Source organism: Scyliorhinus torazame, chromosome 4 (assembly GCF_047496885.1).
Source record: "Scyliorhinus torazame isolate Kashiwa2021f chromosome 4, sScyTor2.1, whole genome shotgun sequence".
In the NCBI taxonomy this organism is placed as follows: domain Eukaryota; kingdom Metazoa; phylum Chordata; class Chondrichthyes; order Carcharhiniformes; family Scyliorhinidae; genus Scyliorhinus; species Scyliorhinus torazame.
In genome coordinates this window covers 259,383,095-259,397,262 of record NC_092710.1, presented here as the reverse complement: position 1 = coordinate 259,397,262, position 14,168 = coordinate 259,383,095, and the positions used below count along the sequence as shown (strand labels likewise).

The 14,168-nt window shown below is 61.9% G+C and overlaps 1 protein-coding gene across 1 annotated transcript in view; it reads right to left on the bottom strand.

Moving 5' to 3' along the window:
- Nucleotides 1-14,168, bottom strand: part of LOC140410897 (mitogen-activated protein kinase kinase kinase 5-like) — a 281,574-nt gene that overhangs the window by 27,668 nt on the left and 239,738 nt on the right. Inside the window, 1 exon segment of the mRNA XM_072499669.1 lies at nucleotides 58-170. Within this exon segment, the coding sequence (XP_072355770.1) occupies nucleotides 58-170 (113 nt within the window).

Below are 14,168 nucleotides of genomic sequence, written 5' to 3'. Positions count from 1 at the left end.
GAGTAGTACATAACACAGCTGGCCAGATGACATGTACATTAATACATTCTTTCTCACCCTATCTATTGTATCTTCATCAGCTCCATGTTCCCTCAACCAGTCAATAAGTTCAGGATCTCCAGTGTTCACTGGAGAAGAATCATAGCGACACACAGTCAGAATAGGTTGGTCTATTTAAAAAAAAAAAATCACAAATAAACAGGAATCTAGTTAATATTAGTTAATAGGTGAATAGAAGCACATCAGGAGATAAAAGCTTACTTTAGCTGGATCCAGAAACACACACTTTGAAGAAGATTGAAAAACAAACATGAAAAAATTAGACTATTAGATTCGCACTATGTAAAATCTTAAGAACAATGAACTCCATCCGTACAGTTGCTTTCTGACATGTTTAACATCATGTTAAATTTAAATTTTCTATTTAAATTTGTAAAATACCGAATGAGTTCACTGTTTTCGGCTATTCTATGGAACATGATCATTGAGCTCTGAAAATGCGTGGCAGTTCATCCCAATTTACAATCAGAGATCCACCCATAAATGACCTTTGGTGCTCACTCCAATCAAGTATATCGCAGCGGGCAGCACGGTGGCGCAGTGGTTAGCACTGCTGCCTCACGGCACCGAGGTCCCAGGTTCGATCCCGGCTCTGGGTCACTGTCCGTGTGGAGTTTGCACATTCTCCCCATATTTGCTTGGGTTTCACCCCCACAACCCAAAGACGTGCAGTGTAGGCGAATTAACCACGCTAAATTGTTCCTTAATTGAAAAATATGAATTGGGTACTCTAAATTTAAAAAAAATTTACTAAGTATATTGCAGCAGCCTGCTACGAGACAAACAAAGAGGATCAGGTCCTGTCAAGCGAGGGGACAGTGTTCCTGTCATTCACCTTTAAAATGAGGCTTTAAAAACAATACATTTATCATATGCTCAGCAAGCAACGCCATAAACCAGGTTCGGATCTCCAGTTAAATCCCTGTCCTCATAACAAATAAAAGTGGGGGATCTGTCCTAATTTTTCCCACCACTTTATCAGAGTGCCCGATGGATGTCTGGTTTTCACAGTGTATCATTATGGGACTAAAAATCGAATTATGATTTACAAATGAAGTAGAGTACAACTTCAGTTTGAAACCAGTTATTCTAATATTTATTTAAATAGACAAAATAAACAGACAGCAGCAAAAGAGAATGATCACACCAAAATAACATAGGGGAACAAATATGAGGACACAGTAAAGTTTGTGGTGTTCCCTCCCATCATATAATGGGCTGCCAGCTTAGAATGCTCAAACATGAATACTATTTGGGCAAGATAGTGAATAGCACCTCAGCCTGTGGAACTATACTACAACAATGGTCAGGACTGTAAACCTTCTGACTTTGTGCTCACAGGAGGTAATTCAGCAGGGGAAGTTGAAAAATGACTCTTTAAGTCTTCAAGAAAGGAGATTGGAGGGTCTAAAAACAAAACAACTAGGTGCACAAGTATGAAACAGATAAACTGAAACTGTGACAGGGCGGCACGGTGAATGCTAAAAAAGATGCACTGCTGCCTCACAGCGCCAGGGACCCAGATCCAATCCCAGCTTTGGATGACTGTCTGTGTGGAGTTTGCACATTCCCCCAGTGTCTGTGTAAGTTTCCGGAGTGCTCTGATTTCCCCCCCACAGTCCAAAGATGTGCAAGTTAGGTTACAGGGGATAGGGCTGGTTGGGCAGTGGAGTGGGCCTAGGTAGGGTATCTTTCAGAGGGTCGGTGCAGACTTTTTAAAAATAAATTTAGAGTACCCAATAATTTGCTTCCAATTAAGGGGCAATTTAGCATGGCCTATCCACCTGTCCTGCACATCTTTGGGTTGTGGGGGTGAAACCCACGCAGACACGGGGAGAGTGTGCAAACTCCACATGGACAGTGACCCAGGGCCGGGATTCGAACCCAGGTCCTCAGCGCCGTAGGCAGCAATGCTAACCACTGTGCCACCGTGCTGCCCTCGGGTCAGTGCATGACCAAAAATAGACACACTGGATCAGTAGTCGATAGAAACACAGCACAAACATTCAACTCACCATGTTTGTGCCAGCTCTTTGAAAGAGCTGTTTGATTGGTCCTATTCCCTTGCTCTGCTCACATAGCCCTGCCATAGTTTAATTTGTGCCATTTTAATAAAAAAGTGCATTGCCAACAATTCCTTTAATTGGCATGATGATCTGTTTTATAACCTTCTCTTTCTGACTGTAGCGTAACAATGGCAACTTGAATTAATATAACACTTCTAACAATTTTTACAGGGGCTGGTTTAGCACAGGGCTAAATCGCTGGCTTTGAAAGCAGACCAAGGCAGGCCAGCAGCACGGTTCAATTCCCATACCAGCGTCCCCGAACAGGTGCCGGAATGTGGCGACTAGGGGCTTTTCACAGTAACTTTATTTGAAGCCTACTTGTGACAATAAGCGGTTTTCATTTCATTTCATATGCACCATAGAAAGCATCCGATCTGGCTGCATCACAGCCTGGTATGGCAACTGCTCGGCCCAAGACCGGAAGAAACTACAGAAAGTCGTGAACACAGCACAGTCCATCACACGAACCTGCCTCCCATCCACGGACTCCTTCTACACCTCCCGCTGCCTTGGGAAAGCGGGCAGCATAATCAAAGACCCCTCCCACCTGGCTTATTCTCTCTTACAACCTCTTCCATCAGGCAGAAGATGCAAAGTCTGAAAACACACAATAACACGTTCAAAAACAGCTTCTTCCCTGCTGTTATGACCCTTTTAGGGGCTGAACTGATCTTTCCACGCATCTTCTCTACGGAGTAGTGTACAGTCCATATGCTTCACCAGATATCTATGTATTTACATTGTGTATTTACCATGTGTCCTGTGGTTTCATGGTTTCATGTATGGAGCAATCTGCCTGGACTGTACACAGAATAATATTTTTCACTGTATCTCGGCACACGACAATAAATCTAAATAGGAAAACACACCCAAAACCTCTTCACAGAGGTACAAAGATTTTTTTTTTTTTTTAAATATGTTTTATTGAAATTTTTTTTCCCAAACAACAATTATTCCCCTCTTACAAAGCAAACGCAACAATAACAATACAGAAATTTTTAACAATACACAAGTAACAAAACCCCTTTATCTTTGACCTAAACTAAACTAACCCCCCCCCCCGCCTTCCCCCTGGGTTGCTGCTGCTGGTCATCTGTCTTCCCTCTAACGTTCCCCTAGGTAGTCGAGAAATGGCTGCCACCGCCTGGTGAACCCTTGAGCCGATCCTCTCAGGGCAAACTTTATCTGCTCCAGTTTAATGAACCCCGCCATATCGTTTACCCAGGCCTCCAGTCCGGGGGGTTTCGCCTCCTTCCACATGAGCAGGATCCTGCGCCGGGCTACTAGGGACGCAAAGGCCACAACGTCGGCCTCTTTCGCCTCCTGCACTCCCGGCTCTTCCGCAACTCCAAATAGAGCTAACCCCCAGCCTGGTTTGACCCGGGCCTTCACCACCCGCGAAATCACTCCCGTCACTCCCTTCCAATACCCTTCCAGTGCCGGGCACGCCCAAAACATATGTGCGTGGTTTGCCGGGCCCCCGCCACACCTCCCACATTTGTCCTCCACTCCAAATAACCTGCTCAATCTTGCTCCAGTTATGTGTGCTCTATGTAGCACCTTAAATTGAATCAGGCTAAGCCTGACGCATGAGGAAGAGGAATTTACCCTGCTTAGGGCATCAGCCCACATACCCTCCTCTATCTCCTCCCCTAGTTCTTCTTCCCACTTTCCTTTTAGTTCGCCCACTGGCTCCTCCCCCTCTTCCCTCATCTCTCGGTAAATCTCTGACACCTTGCCCTCTCCGACCCACACCCTTGAAAGCACCCTGTCCTGTATCTCCTGTGTCGGGAGCAACGGAAATTCCCTCACCTGTTGTCTAGTAAACGCCCTCACCTGCATATATCTCAAGAAATTTCCCCAGGGCAACTTATACTTTTCCTCCAATTCTCCCAAGCTCGCAAAAGTCCCATCTATAAATAAATCTCCCACCCTCCTAATTCCCAACTGGTACCAGCTCTGAAATCCTCCATCCATTCTTCCTGGGGCGAACCTATGGTTGTTCCTGATTGGGGACCCCACCAGGGCTCCCCGCACCCCTCTCTGTCACCTCCACTGTCCCCAGATATTCAATGTTGCCGCCACTACCGGGTTCGTGGTAAACTTTTTAGGTGAGATCGGTAGCGGCGCCGTCACCAGCGCCTCTAAACTCGTCCCTTTACAGGACTTTCTCTCCAGTCTTTTCCACGCCACTCCCTCACCCTCCATCATCCATTTACGTATCATTGCCACATTGGCGGCCCAATAGTAATCGCCCAAGTTCGGTAGTGCCAGTCCTCCTCTGTCCCTACTGCGCTGAAGGAACCCCCTCCTTACTCTCGGAACCCTCCCTGCCCACACGAAGCTCGCGATGCTCCTGTCTATTTTATTAAAAAAGGTCTTGGTGATTAGTATAGGGAGACATTGAAATACAAATAAGAACCTCGGGAGGACCATCATCTTAATTGCTTGCACCCTGCCCGCCAGCGATAGAGGCTGCATGTCCCACCTCTTGAAGTCCTCCTCCATTTGTTCTACCAACCGTGTCAGATTAAGTCTGTGCAAGGTTCCCCAGCTCCTAGCGATCTGAATCCCCAGGTATCGGAAGTTTCTTTCCACTTTCCTTAGAGGCAAGCCTTCTATCTCTCTACTCTGGTCCCCTGGATGTATCACAAATAATTCACTCTTCCCCATGTTTAGCCTATACTCCGAGAAATCCCCGAACCCCCTCAAAATTCGCATAACCTCTATCATCTCCCCCGCTGGGTCCGACACGTATAATAGGTCATCCGCGTATAACGAGACTCGGTGTTCTTCTCCCCCTCTAATCACCCCTCTCCATTTCCTGGAGTCTCTCAACGCCATGGCCAGAGGTTCAATTGCCAACGCGAACAACAATGGAGACAGCGGGCATCCCTGTCTTGTTCCCCTATATAGTCGGAAATACCCCGATCTATGTCGACCTGTAACTACGCTTGCCGTTGGAGCCCCATAAAGAAGTCTAACCCAGCTAATAAACCCGTTCCCAAACCCAAACCTCCTTAACACTTCCCATAAATACTCCCACTCTACCCTATCAAATGCCTTCTCTGCGTCCATTGCTGCCACTATCTCTGCCTCCCCCTCCACTGGGGGCATCATTATCACCCCTAATAGTCGTCGCACGTTAACATTCACTTGTCTCCCTTTTACGAACCCTGTCTGGTCTTCGTGCACCACCCCCGGGACACAGTCCTCTATCCTCGATGCCAGTACCTTTGCCAACAATTTGGCGTCCACGTTCAATAATGAAATGGGTCTATAGGACCCGCACTGCAACGGATCTTTATCCCTCTTCAAAATTAACGATATCGTCGCCTCCGACATCGTCGGGGGTAGAGTCCCCCCTTTCCTGGCCTCATTGAACGTCCTCACCATCAACGGGGCCAACAAGTCCACATATTTTCTGTAATACTCCACCGGGAACCCGTCTGGTCCTGGGGCCTTCCCTGCTTGCATATTTCCCAGTCCCTTAATAACCTCGTCCACCCCAATCGGTGCCCCCAGGCCTACCACCCCCCGCTCCTCCACTTTCGGGAACCTCAATTGGTCCAGGAACTGCCGCATCCCCTCCTCTCCCTCTGGGGGTTGAGACCTATACAGTTCCTCATAGAAGGTCTTGAACACCTCATTTATCTTTCCTGCCCTTCGCACCGTGTCTCCCCTTTCGTCTCTAATTCCTCCTATCTCCTTCGCTGCTGCCCTCTTTCGCAATTGATGAGCCAACAGGCGGCTAGCCTTTTCCCCATATTCATACCTCCTCCCCTGTGCCTTCCTCCACAGTACCTCCGCCTTTCTGGTGGTCAGAAGGTCAAATTCCGTCTGGAGTCGTCTCCTCTCCCTGTACAATTCCTCCTCCGGGGTCTCTGCAAATTCCCTATCCACCCTTAAAATCTCCCCCAGTAATCTTTCCCTTTCCTTGGCCTCTGTTTTCCTTTTGTGGGCCCCAATGGAGATCAGCTCTCCTCTGACCACCGCTTTTAGTGCTTCCCATACCACTCCCACAGGGACCTCGCCGTCGTCATTGACCTCCAGGTATCTCTCAATACACCCCCGCACTCTTGCACACACTCCCTCATCCGCCATCAGTCCTACATCTAATCGCCAGAGTGTTCTCTGCTCCCTTTCCTCTCCTAATTCCAGGTCCACCCTATGTGGGGCATGATCCGAAACCGCTATGGCTGAGTACTCAGCTTCTTCCACCCTAGAGATCAACGACCTTCCCAAAACAAAAAAATCTATCCAGGAGTACACTTTATGGACATGGGAGAAGAAGGAAAACTCCCTAGCCCTAGGTCTAAGAAATCGCCATGGATCCACTCCCCCCATTTGGTCCATAAACCCCTTAAGTACCTTGGCCGCTGCCGGCCTTCTTCCGGTCCTTGAGCTGGATCTATCTAGCCCCGGGTCCAGCACCGTATTAAAGTCCCCTCCTAAAATCAAGTTTCCTACCTCCAGGTCCGGTATACGCCCCAGCATCCGTCTCATAAATCCCGCATGGTCCCAGTTTGGGGCATACACATTAACCAACACGACCTCCATTCCCTCCAGCCTGCCACTCACCATTACATATCTACCTCCGCTATCTGCTACGATGTTCTTTGCTTCAAATGCTACCCGTTTCCCCACCAAAATGGCCACCCCTCCATTCTTTGCGTCCAGTCCTGAGTGGAACACCTGTCCCACCCATCCTTTCCTTAGCCTAACTTGGTCCGCCACCTTTAGGTGCGTCTCTTGGAGCATAACCACGTCTGCCCTTAGTCCTTTCAAATGCGCGAGCACTCGGGCCCTTTTTATCGGTCCGTTCAGGCCTCTCACGGTCCACGTGATCAGCCTCACTAGGGGGCTACCTGCCCCCCTCCCGTGTCGACTAGCCATTACCTTCTCTAGGCCAGTCCCATATCCCGCCTCCGCGCTCCCGCTCGCTCCCCCAGCGTCGCATACCATCCCCGTCCACCCACTCTTTATCCATTTCCTTTTGGATTTCCACAGCAGCAACCCAGTTGTCCCCCCCCCCACCCCGCTAGATCTCTTTCTAGCATGATACAGAGGTACAAAGATGACATGCAAACTAACAAAACAGCGATCAGAATGTGTAACCAACAATGATTTTAAAGGAGATGTGATCTGCCAAAACAAGGTAAGATGCTCAAAGGAGAAGGCACAAAGCTAATGACTTGGATGGGATTTGCTTTGCTCTCTGTAATCTCTTCTAGCCCTACAACCCTCCAGTGATTCTAGCATTCTTGTGCATTGCCAATTTTAATTGTTTCAACAGTGGTGGCCAGGCCTTCAGCAGCCTAGACACAAGTTCTGGAACACCTTCCCTACACCTTTCCACATTGTTGTCCTTCTTTAAGGCACTCCTTAGAACCTACCTCTTTGACCAAGCTTTTAGTCATCTAATCTCATATCTCCTTTAATGGCTTGGTGTCATACTTTGTTTTATAATGCTGCTGTGAAGTGCCTTAGGACATTTGAAATGAAGTGAAATGAAAATTGCTTATTGTCACAAGTAGGCTTCAAATGAAGTTACTGTGAAAAGCCCCTAGTCGCCACATTCCGGCGCCTGTTCGGGGACGCTGGTACGGCTGTTTCATTACGTTAAAGGTGAATATGAGTTTCTTCAATATTCTACTGCTCATTTGCAACTGGTCCACTGGAAGTGTAGCGAAGTCATGTTTACGCATACAAATTACACTTGTGATGAAGTTCTAGCAATCGAAGGAGCAGCTCCATGGATATTAGTAGCCAAAGTAATAAACACTGTGTTAATGGGTGAAATGGACAACCAAGCAGGGGGGCTTTGGCAAGGTATTGCCACCCATAAGCCAAGTTTGAATCATTCAAGAGATCAATATTATCATCCATTAAGAACCCCTGCTTTCCTCGTTTCACATCATCCGTAAAAATGTCTCCAACCTTGTTTTCTGTTGGTGGGGAGGTCATGTCTGACAAATCAGTTTGAGTTATTTGAGGAGGTAACAAGGAAGTTAGACAAAGGAGAACCAGTGGACATGATTTATTTAGATTTCCAGAAGGCCTTTGACAAGGTGCCGCATAGGAGAGGGGGGGCGGAGGGAGGGAGGGAGGGAGGGGGGGGCGGAGGGAGGGAGGGGGGGCGGAGGGAGGGAGGGGGGGCGGAGGGAGGGAGGGAGGGAGGGGGGGCGGAGGGAGGGAGGGAGGGAGGGGGGGCGGAGGGAGGGAGGGAGGGGGGGCGGAGGGAGGGAGGGAGGGGGGGGCGGAGGGAGGGAGGGAGGGAGGGGGGTGGAGGGAGGGAGGGAGGGAGGGAGGGGGGTGGAGGGAGGGAGGGAGGGAGGGGGGGGCGGAGGGAGGGAGGGGGGGGCGGAGGGAGGGAGGGGGGGCGGAGGGAGGGAGGGAGGGGGGGCGGAGGGAGGGAGGGAGGGGGGGCGGGGGGGCGGAGGGAGGGAGGGGGGGCGGAGGGAGGGAGGGAGGGGGGGCGGAGGGAGGGAGGGAGGGGGGGCGGAGGGAGGGAGGGAGGGGGGGCGGAGGGAGGGAGGGAGGGGGGGCGGAGGGAGGGAGGGAGGGCGGAGGGAGGGAGGGAGGGAGGGGGGCGGAGGGAGGGAGGGAGGGAGGGGGGGGGGAGGGAGGGAGGGAGGGGGGGCGGAGGGAGGGAGGGAGGGAGGGGGGGGAGGGAGGGAGGGGGGGCGGAGGGAGGGAGGGAGGGAGGGAGGGGGGGCGGAGGGAGGGAGGGAGGGGGGGCGGAGGGAGGGAGGGAGGGGGGGCGGAGGGAGGGGGGGGGGGCGGAGGGAGGGAGGGGGGGCGGAGGGAGGGAGGGGGGGCGGAGGGAGGGAGGGGGGGCGGAGGGAGGGAGGGGGGCGGAGGGAGGGAGGGGGGGGCGGAGGGAGGGAGGGAGGGGGGGCGGAGGGAGGGAGGGGGGGGCGGAGGGAGGGAGGGAGGGGGGGCGGAGGGAGGGAGGGAGGGAGGGAGGGGGGGCGGAGGGAGGGAAGCGGGGGGCGGAGGGAGGGAGGGAGGGGGGGCGGAGGGAGGGAGGGAGGGAGGGCGGAGGGAGGGAGGGAGGGAGGGGGCGGAGGGAGGGAGGGAGGGAGGGGGGCGGAGGGAGGGAGGGAGGGAGGGGGGCGGAGGGAGGGAGGGAGGGAGGGGGGGCGGAGGGAGGGAGGGAGGGAGGGGGGGCGGAGGGAGGGAGGGAGGGAGGGGGGGCGGAGGGAGGGAGGGGGGGCGGAGGGAGGGAGGGAGGGAGGGGGGGGCGGAGGGAGGGAGGGAGGGAGGGGAGGCGGAGGGAGGGAGGGAAGGAGGGGGGGCGGAGGGAGGGAGGGGGGGCGGAGGGAGGGAGGGGGGCGGAGGGAGGGAGGGGGGGCGGAGGGAGGGAGGGAGGGGGGGCGGAGGGAGGGAGGGAGGGGGGGCGGAGGGAGGGAGGGAGGGGGGGCGGAGGGAGGGGGGGCGGAGGGAGGGAGGGGGGGCGGAGGGAGGGAGGGGGGGCGGAGGGAGGGAGGGGGGGCGGAGGGAGGGAGGGGGGGCGGAGGGAGGGAGGGAGGGGGGCGGAGGGAGGGAGGGAGGGGGGCGGAGGGAGGGAGGGAGGGGGGGCGGAGGGAGGGAGGGAGGGGGGGCGGAGGGAGGGAGGGGGGGCGGAGGGAGGGAGGGAGGGGGAGGGCGGAGGGAGGGAGGGAGGGGGGGGCGGAGGGAGGGGGGGAGCGGAGGGAGGGGGGGAGCGGAGGGAGGGGGGGCGGAGGGAGGGGGGGCGGAGGGAGGGGGGAGCGGAGGGAGGGGGGGCGGAGGGAGGGGGGGCGGAGGGAGGGGGGGGCGGAGGGAGGGGGGGCGGAGGGAGGGGGGGCGGAGGGAGGGGGGGCGGAGGGAGGGGGGGGCGGAGGGAGGGGGGGGCGGAGGGAGGGAGGGAGGGAGGGGCGGAGGGAGGGAGGGAGGGAGGGGCGGAGGGAGGGAGGGAGGGGGGGCGGAGGGAGGGAGGGAGGGGGGCGGAGGGAGGGAGGGAGGGGGGGCGGAGGGAGGGAGGGAGGGGGGGCGGAGGGAGGGGGGGCGGAGGGAGGGAGGGAGGGGGGGCGGAGGGAGGGAGGGAGGGGGGGCGGAGGGAGGGAGGGAGGGGGGGCGGAGGGAGGGAGGGAGGGGGGGCGGAGGGAGGGAGGGAGGGGGGGCGGAGGGAGGGAGGGAGGGGGGGCGGAGGGAGGGAGGGAGGGGGGGCGGAGGGAGGGAGGGAGGGAGGGGGGGCGGTGGGAGGGAGGGAGGGAGGGAGGAGGGGCGGAGGGAGGGAGGGAGGGAGGGGGGGCGGAGGGAGGGAGGGAGGGAGGGGGGGCGGAGGGAGGGAGGGAGGGAGGGGGGGCGGAGGGAGGGAGGGAGGGGGGGCGGAGGGAGGGAGGGAGGGAGGGGGGGCGGAGGGAGGCAGGGAGGGGGGGGGCGGAGGGAGGGAGGGAGGGGGGCGGAGGGAGGGAGGGGGGCGGAGGGAGGGAGGGAGGGGGGGCGGAGGGAGGGAGGGGGGCGGAGGGAGGGAGGGAGGGGGGGCGGAGGGAGGGAGGGAGGGGTGGCAGAGGGAGGGAGAGAGGGGGGGCGGAGGGAGGGAGGGAGGGGGGGCGGAGGGAGGGGGGGAGGGGGGGGCGGAGGGAGGGGGGCGGAGGGAGGGAGGGAGGGGGGCGGAGGGAGGGAGGGAGGGGGGCGGAGGGAGGGAGGGAGGGGGGGCGGAGGGAGGGAGGGAGGGGGGGCGGAGGGAGGGAGGGAGGGGGGGCGGAGGGAGGGAGGGAGGGGGGGCGGAGGGCGGAGGGAGGGAGGGAGGGGGGCGGAGGGAGGGAGGGAGGGGGGCGGAGGGAGGGAGGGAGGGGGGGGCGGAGGGAGGGGGGGCGGAGGGAGGGGCGGCGGAGGGAGGGGGGGCGGAGGGAGGGGGGCGGAGGGAGGGGGGCGGAGGGAGGGAGGGCGGAGGGAGGGAGGGGGGGCGGAGGGAGGGAGGGAGGGGGGGCGGAGGGAGGGAGGGAGGGGCGGAGGGAGGGAGGGAGGGGGGGCGGAGGGAGGGAGGGAGGGGGGGCGGAGGGAAGGAGGGAGGGGGGGCGGAGGGAGGGAGGGAGGGGGGGCGGAGGGAGGGAGGGAGGGGGGGCGGAGGGAGGGAGGGAGGGGGGGCGGAGGGAGGGAGGGAGGGGGGGCGGAGGGAGGGAGGGAGGGGGGGCGGAGGGAGGGAGGGAGGGGGGGCGGAGGGAGGGAGGGAGGGGGCGGAGGGAGGGAGGGAGGGAGGGGGCGGAGGGAGGGAGGGAGGGAGGGGGCGGAGGGAGGGAGGGGGCGGAGGGAGGGAGGGAGGGGGCGGAGGGAGGGAGGGAGGGAGGGGGCGGAGGGAGGGAGGGGGCGGAGGGAGGGAGGGGGCGGAGGGAGGGAGGGGGCGGAGGGAGGGAGGGGGCGGAGGGAGGGAGGGGGCGGAGGGAGGGAGGGGGCGGAGGGAGGGAGGGAGGGAGGGGGCGGAGGGAGGGAGGGGGCGGAGGGAGGGAGGGGGCGGAGGGAGGGAGGGGGCGGAGGGAGGGAGGGAGGGAGGGGGCGGAGGGAGGGAGGGAGGGAGGGGGCGGAGGGAGGGAGGGAGGGAGGGGGCGGAGGGAGGGAGGGACGGGGCGGAGGGAGGGAGGGAGGGAGGGAGGGGGCGGAGGGAGGGAGGGAGGGAGGGAGGGGGCGGAGGGAGGGAGGGAGGGAGGGGGCGGAGGGAGGGAGGGAGGGAGGGGGCGGAGGGAGGGAGGGAGGGAGGGGGCGGAGGGAGGGAGGGAGGGGGCGGAGGGAGGGAGGGGGCGGAGGGAGGGAGGGAGGGAGGGGGCGGAGGGAGGGAGGGAGGGGGCGGAGGGAGGGAGGGAGGGGGCGGAGGGAGGGAGGGAGGGGGCGGAGGGAGGGAGGGAGGGGGCGGAGGGAGGGAGGGAGGGGGCGGAGGGAGGGGGCGGAGGGAGGGAGGGAGGGAGGGGGCGGAGGGAGGGAGGGAGGGAAGGGAGGGAGGGAGGGAAGGGGCGGAGGGAGGGAGGGAGGGAGGGGGCGGAGGGAGGGAGGGAGGGAGGGGGCGGAGGGAGGGAGGGAGGGAGGGGGCGGAGGGAGGGAGGGAGGGAGGGGGCGGAGGGAGGGAGCGGAGGGAGGGAGGGAGGGAGGGAGCGGAGGGAGCGGAGGGAGGGAGGGGGCGGAGGGAGGGAGGGAGGGAGGGGGCGGAGGGAGGGAGGGAGGGGGCGGAGGGAGGGAGGGAGGGGGCGGAGGGAGGGAGGGAGGGAGGGGGCGGAGGGAGGGAGGGAGGGAGGGAGGGGGCGGAGGGAGGGAGGGAGGGAGGGGGCGGAGGGAGGGAGGGAGGGAGGGGGCGGAGGGAAGGAGGGAGGGGGCGGAGGGAGGGAGGGAGGGGGCGGAGGGAGGGAGGGAGGGAGGGGGCGGAGGGAGGGAGGGAGGGAGGGGAGGGAGGGAGGGAGGGGGCGGAGGGAGGGAGGGAGGGGGCGGAGGGAGGGAGGGAGGGGGCGGAGGGAGGGAGGGAGGGGGCGGAGGGAGGGAGGGAGGGGGCGGAGGGAGGGAGGGAGGGGGCGGAGGGAGGGAGGGAGGGGGCGGAGGGAGGGAGGGAGGGGGCGGAGGGAGGGAGGGAGGGGGCGGAGGGAGGGAGGGAGTGGGCGGAGGGAGGGAGGGGGCGGAGGGAGGGAGGGAGGGGGCGGAGGGAGGGAGGGAGGGGGCGGAGGGAGGGAGGGAGGGGGGCGGAGGGAGGGAGGGGGGGCGGAGGGAGGGAGGGGGGCGGAGGGAGGGAGGGGGGCGGAGGGAGGGAGGGAGGGGGGGGCGGAGGGAGGGGGGGAGCGGAGGGAGGGGGGGGCGGAGGGAGGGGGGAGCGGAGGGAGGGGGGAGCGGAGGGAGGGGGGGCGGAGGGAGGGGGGGGCGGAGGGAGGGGGGGCGGAGGGAGGGGGGGCGGAGGGAGGGGGGGGCGGAGGGAGGGGGGGGCGGAGGGAGGGAGGGAGGGAGGGGCGGAGGGAGGGAGGGAGGGAGGGGCGGAGGGAGGGAGGGAGGGAGGGGCGGAGGGAGGGAGGGAGGGAGGGGCGGAGGGAGGGAGGGAGGGAGGGGCGGAGGGAGGGAGGGAGGGGCGGAGGGAGGGAGGGAGGGGGGGCGGAGGGAGGGAGGGAGGGGCGGAGGGAGGGAGGGAGGGGCGGAGGGAGGGAGGGAGGGGGGGGCGGAGGGAGGGAGGGAGGGGGGGCGGAGGGAGGGAGGGAGGGGGCGGAGGGAGGGAGGGAGGGAGGGGGCGGAGGGAGGGAGCGGAGGGAGGGAGGGAGCGGAGGGAGGGAGGGAGCGGAGGGAGGGAGGGAGGGAGGGGGCGGAGGGAGGGAGGGAGGGGGCGGAGGGAGGGAGGGAGGGGGCGGAGGGAGAGAGGGAGGGGGCGGAGGGAGGGAGGGGGCGGAGGGAGGGAGGGAGGGGGCGGAGGGAGGGAGGGAGGGAGGGGGCGGAGGGAGGGAGGGAGGGGGCGGAGGGAGGGAGGGAGGGGGCGGAGGGAGGGGAGGGAGGGGGCGGAGGGAGGGAGGGAGGGAGGGGGCGGAGGGAGGGAGGGAGGGAGGGGAGGGAGGGAGGGAGGGGGCGGAGGGAGGGAGGGAGGGGGCGGAGGGAGGGAGGGAGGGGGCGGAGGGAGGGAGGGGGCGGAGGGTGGGAGGGAGGAGGCGGAGGGAGGGAGGGAGGGGGCGGAGGGAGGGAGGGAGGGGGCGGAGGGAGGGAGGGAGGGGGCGGAGGGAGGGAGGGAGGGGGCGGAGGGAGGGAGGGAGGGAGGGGGCGGAGGGAGGGAGGGAGGGAGGGGGCGGAGGGAGGGAGGGAGGGAGGGAGGGGGCGGAGGGAGGGAGGGAGGGGGCGGAGGGAGGGAGGGAGGGGGCGGAGGGAGGGAGGGAGGGGGCGGGGGAGGGAGGGAGGGGGCGGAGGGAGGGAGGGAGGGGGCGGAGGGAGGGAGGGAGGGGTCGGAGGGAAGGAGGGAGGGGGCGGAGGGAGGGAGGGAGGGGGCGGAGGGAGGGAGGGAGGGGAGGGAGGGGGCGGAGGGAGGGAGGGAGGGGGCGGAGGGAGGGAAGGAGGGGGCGGAGG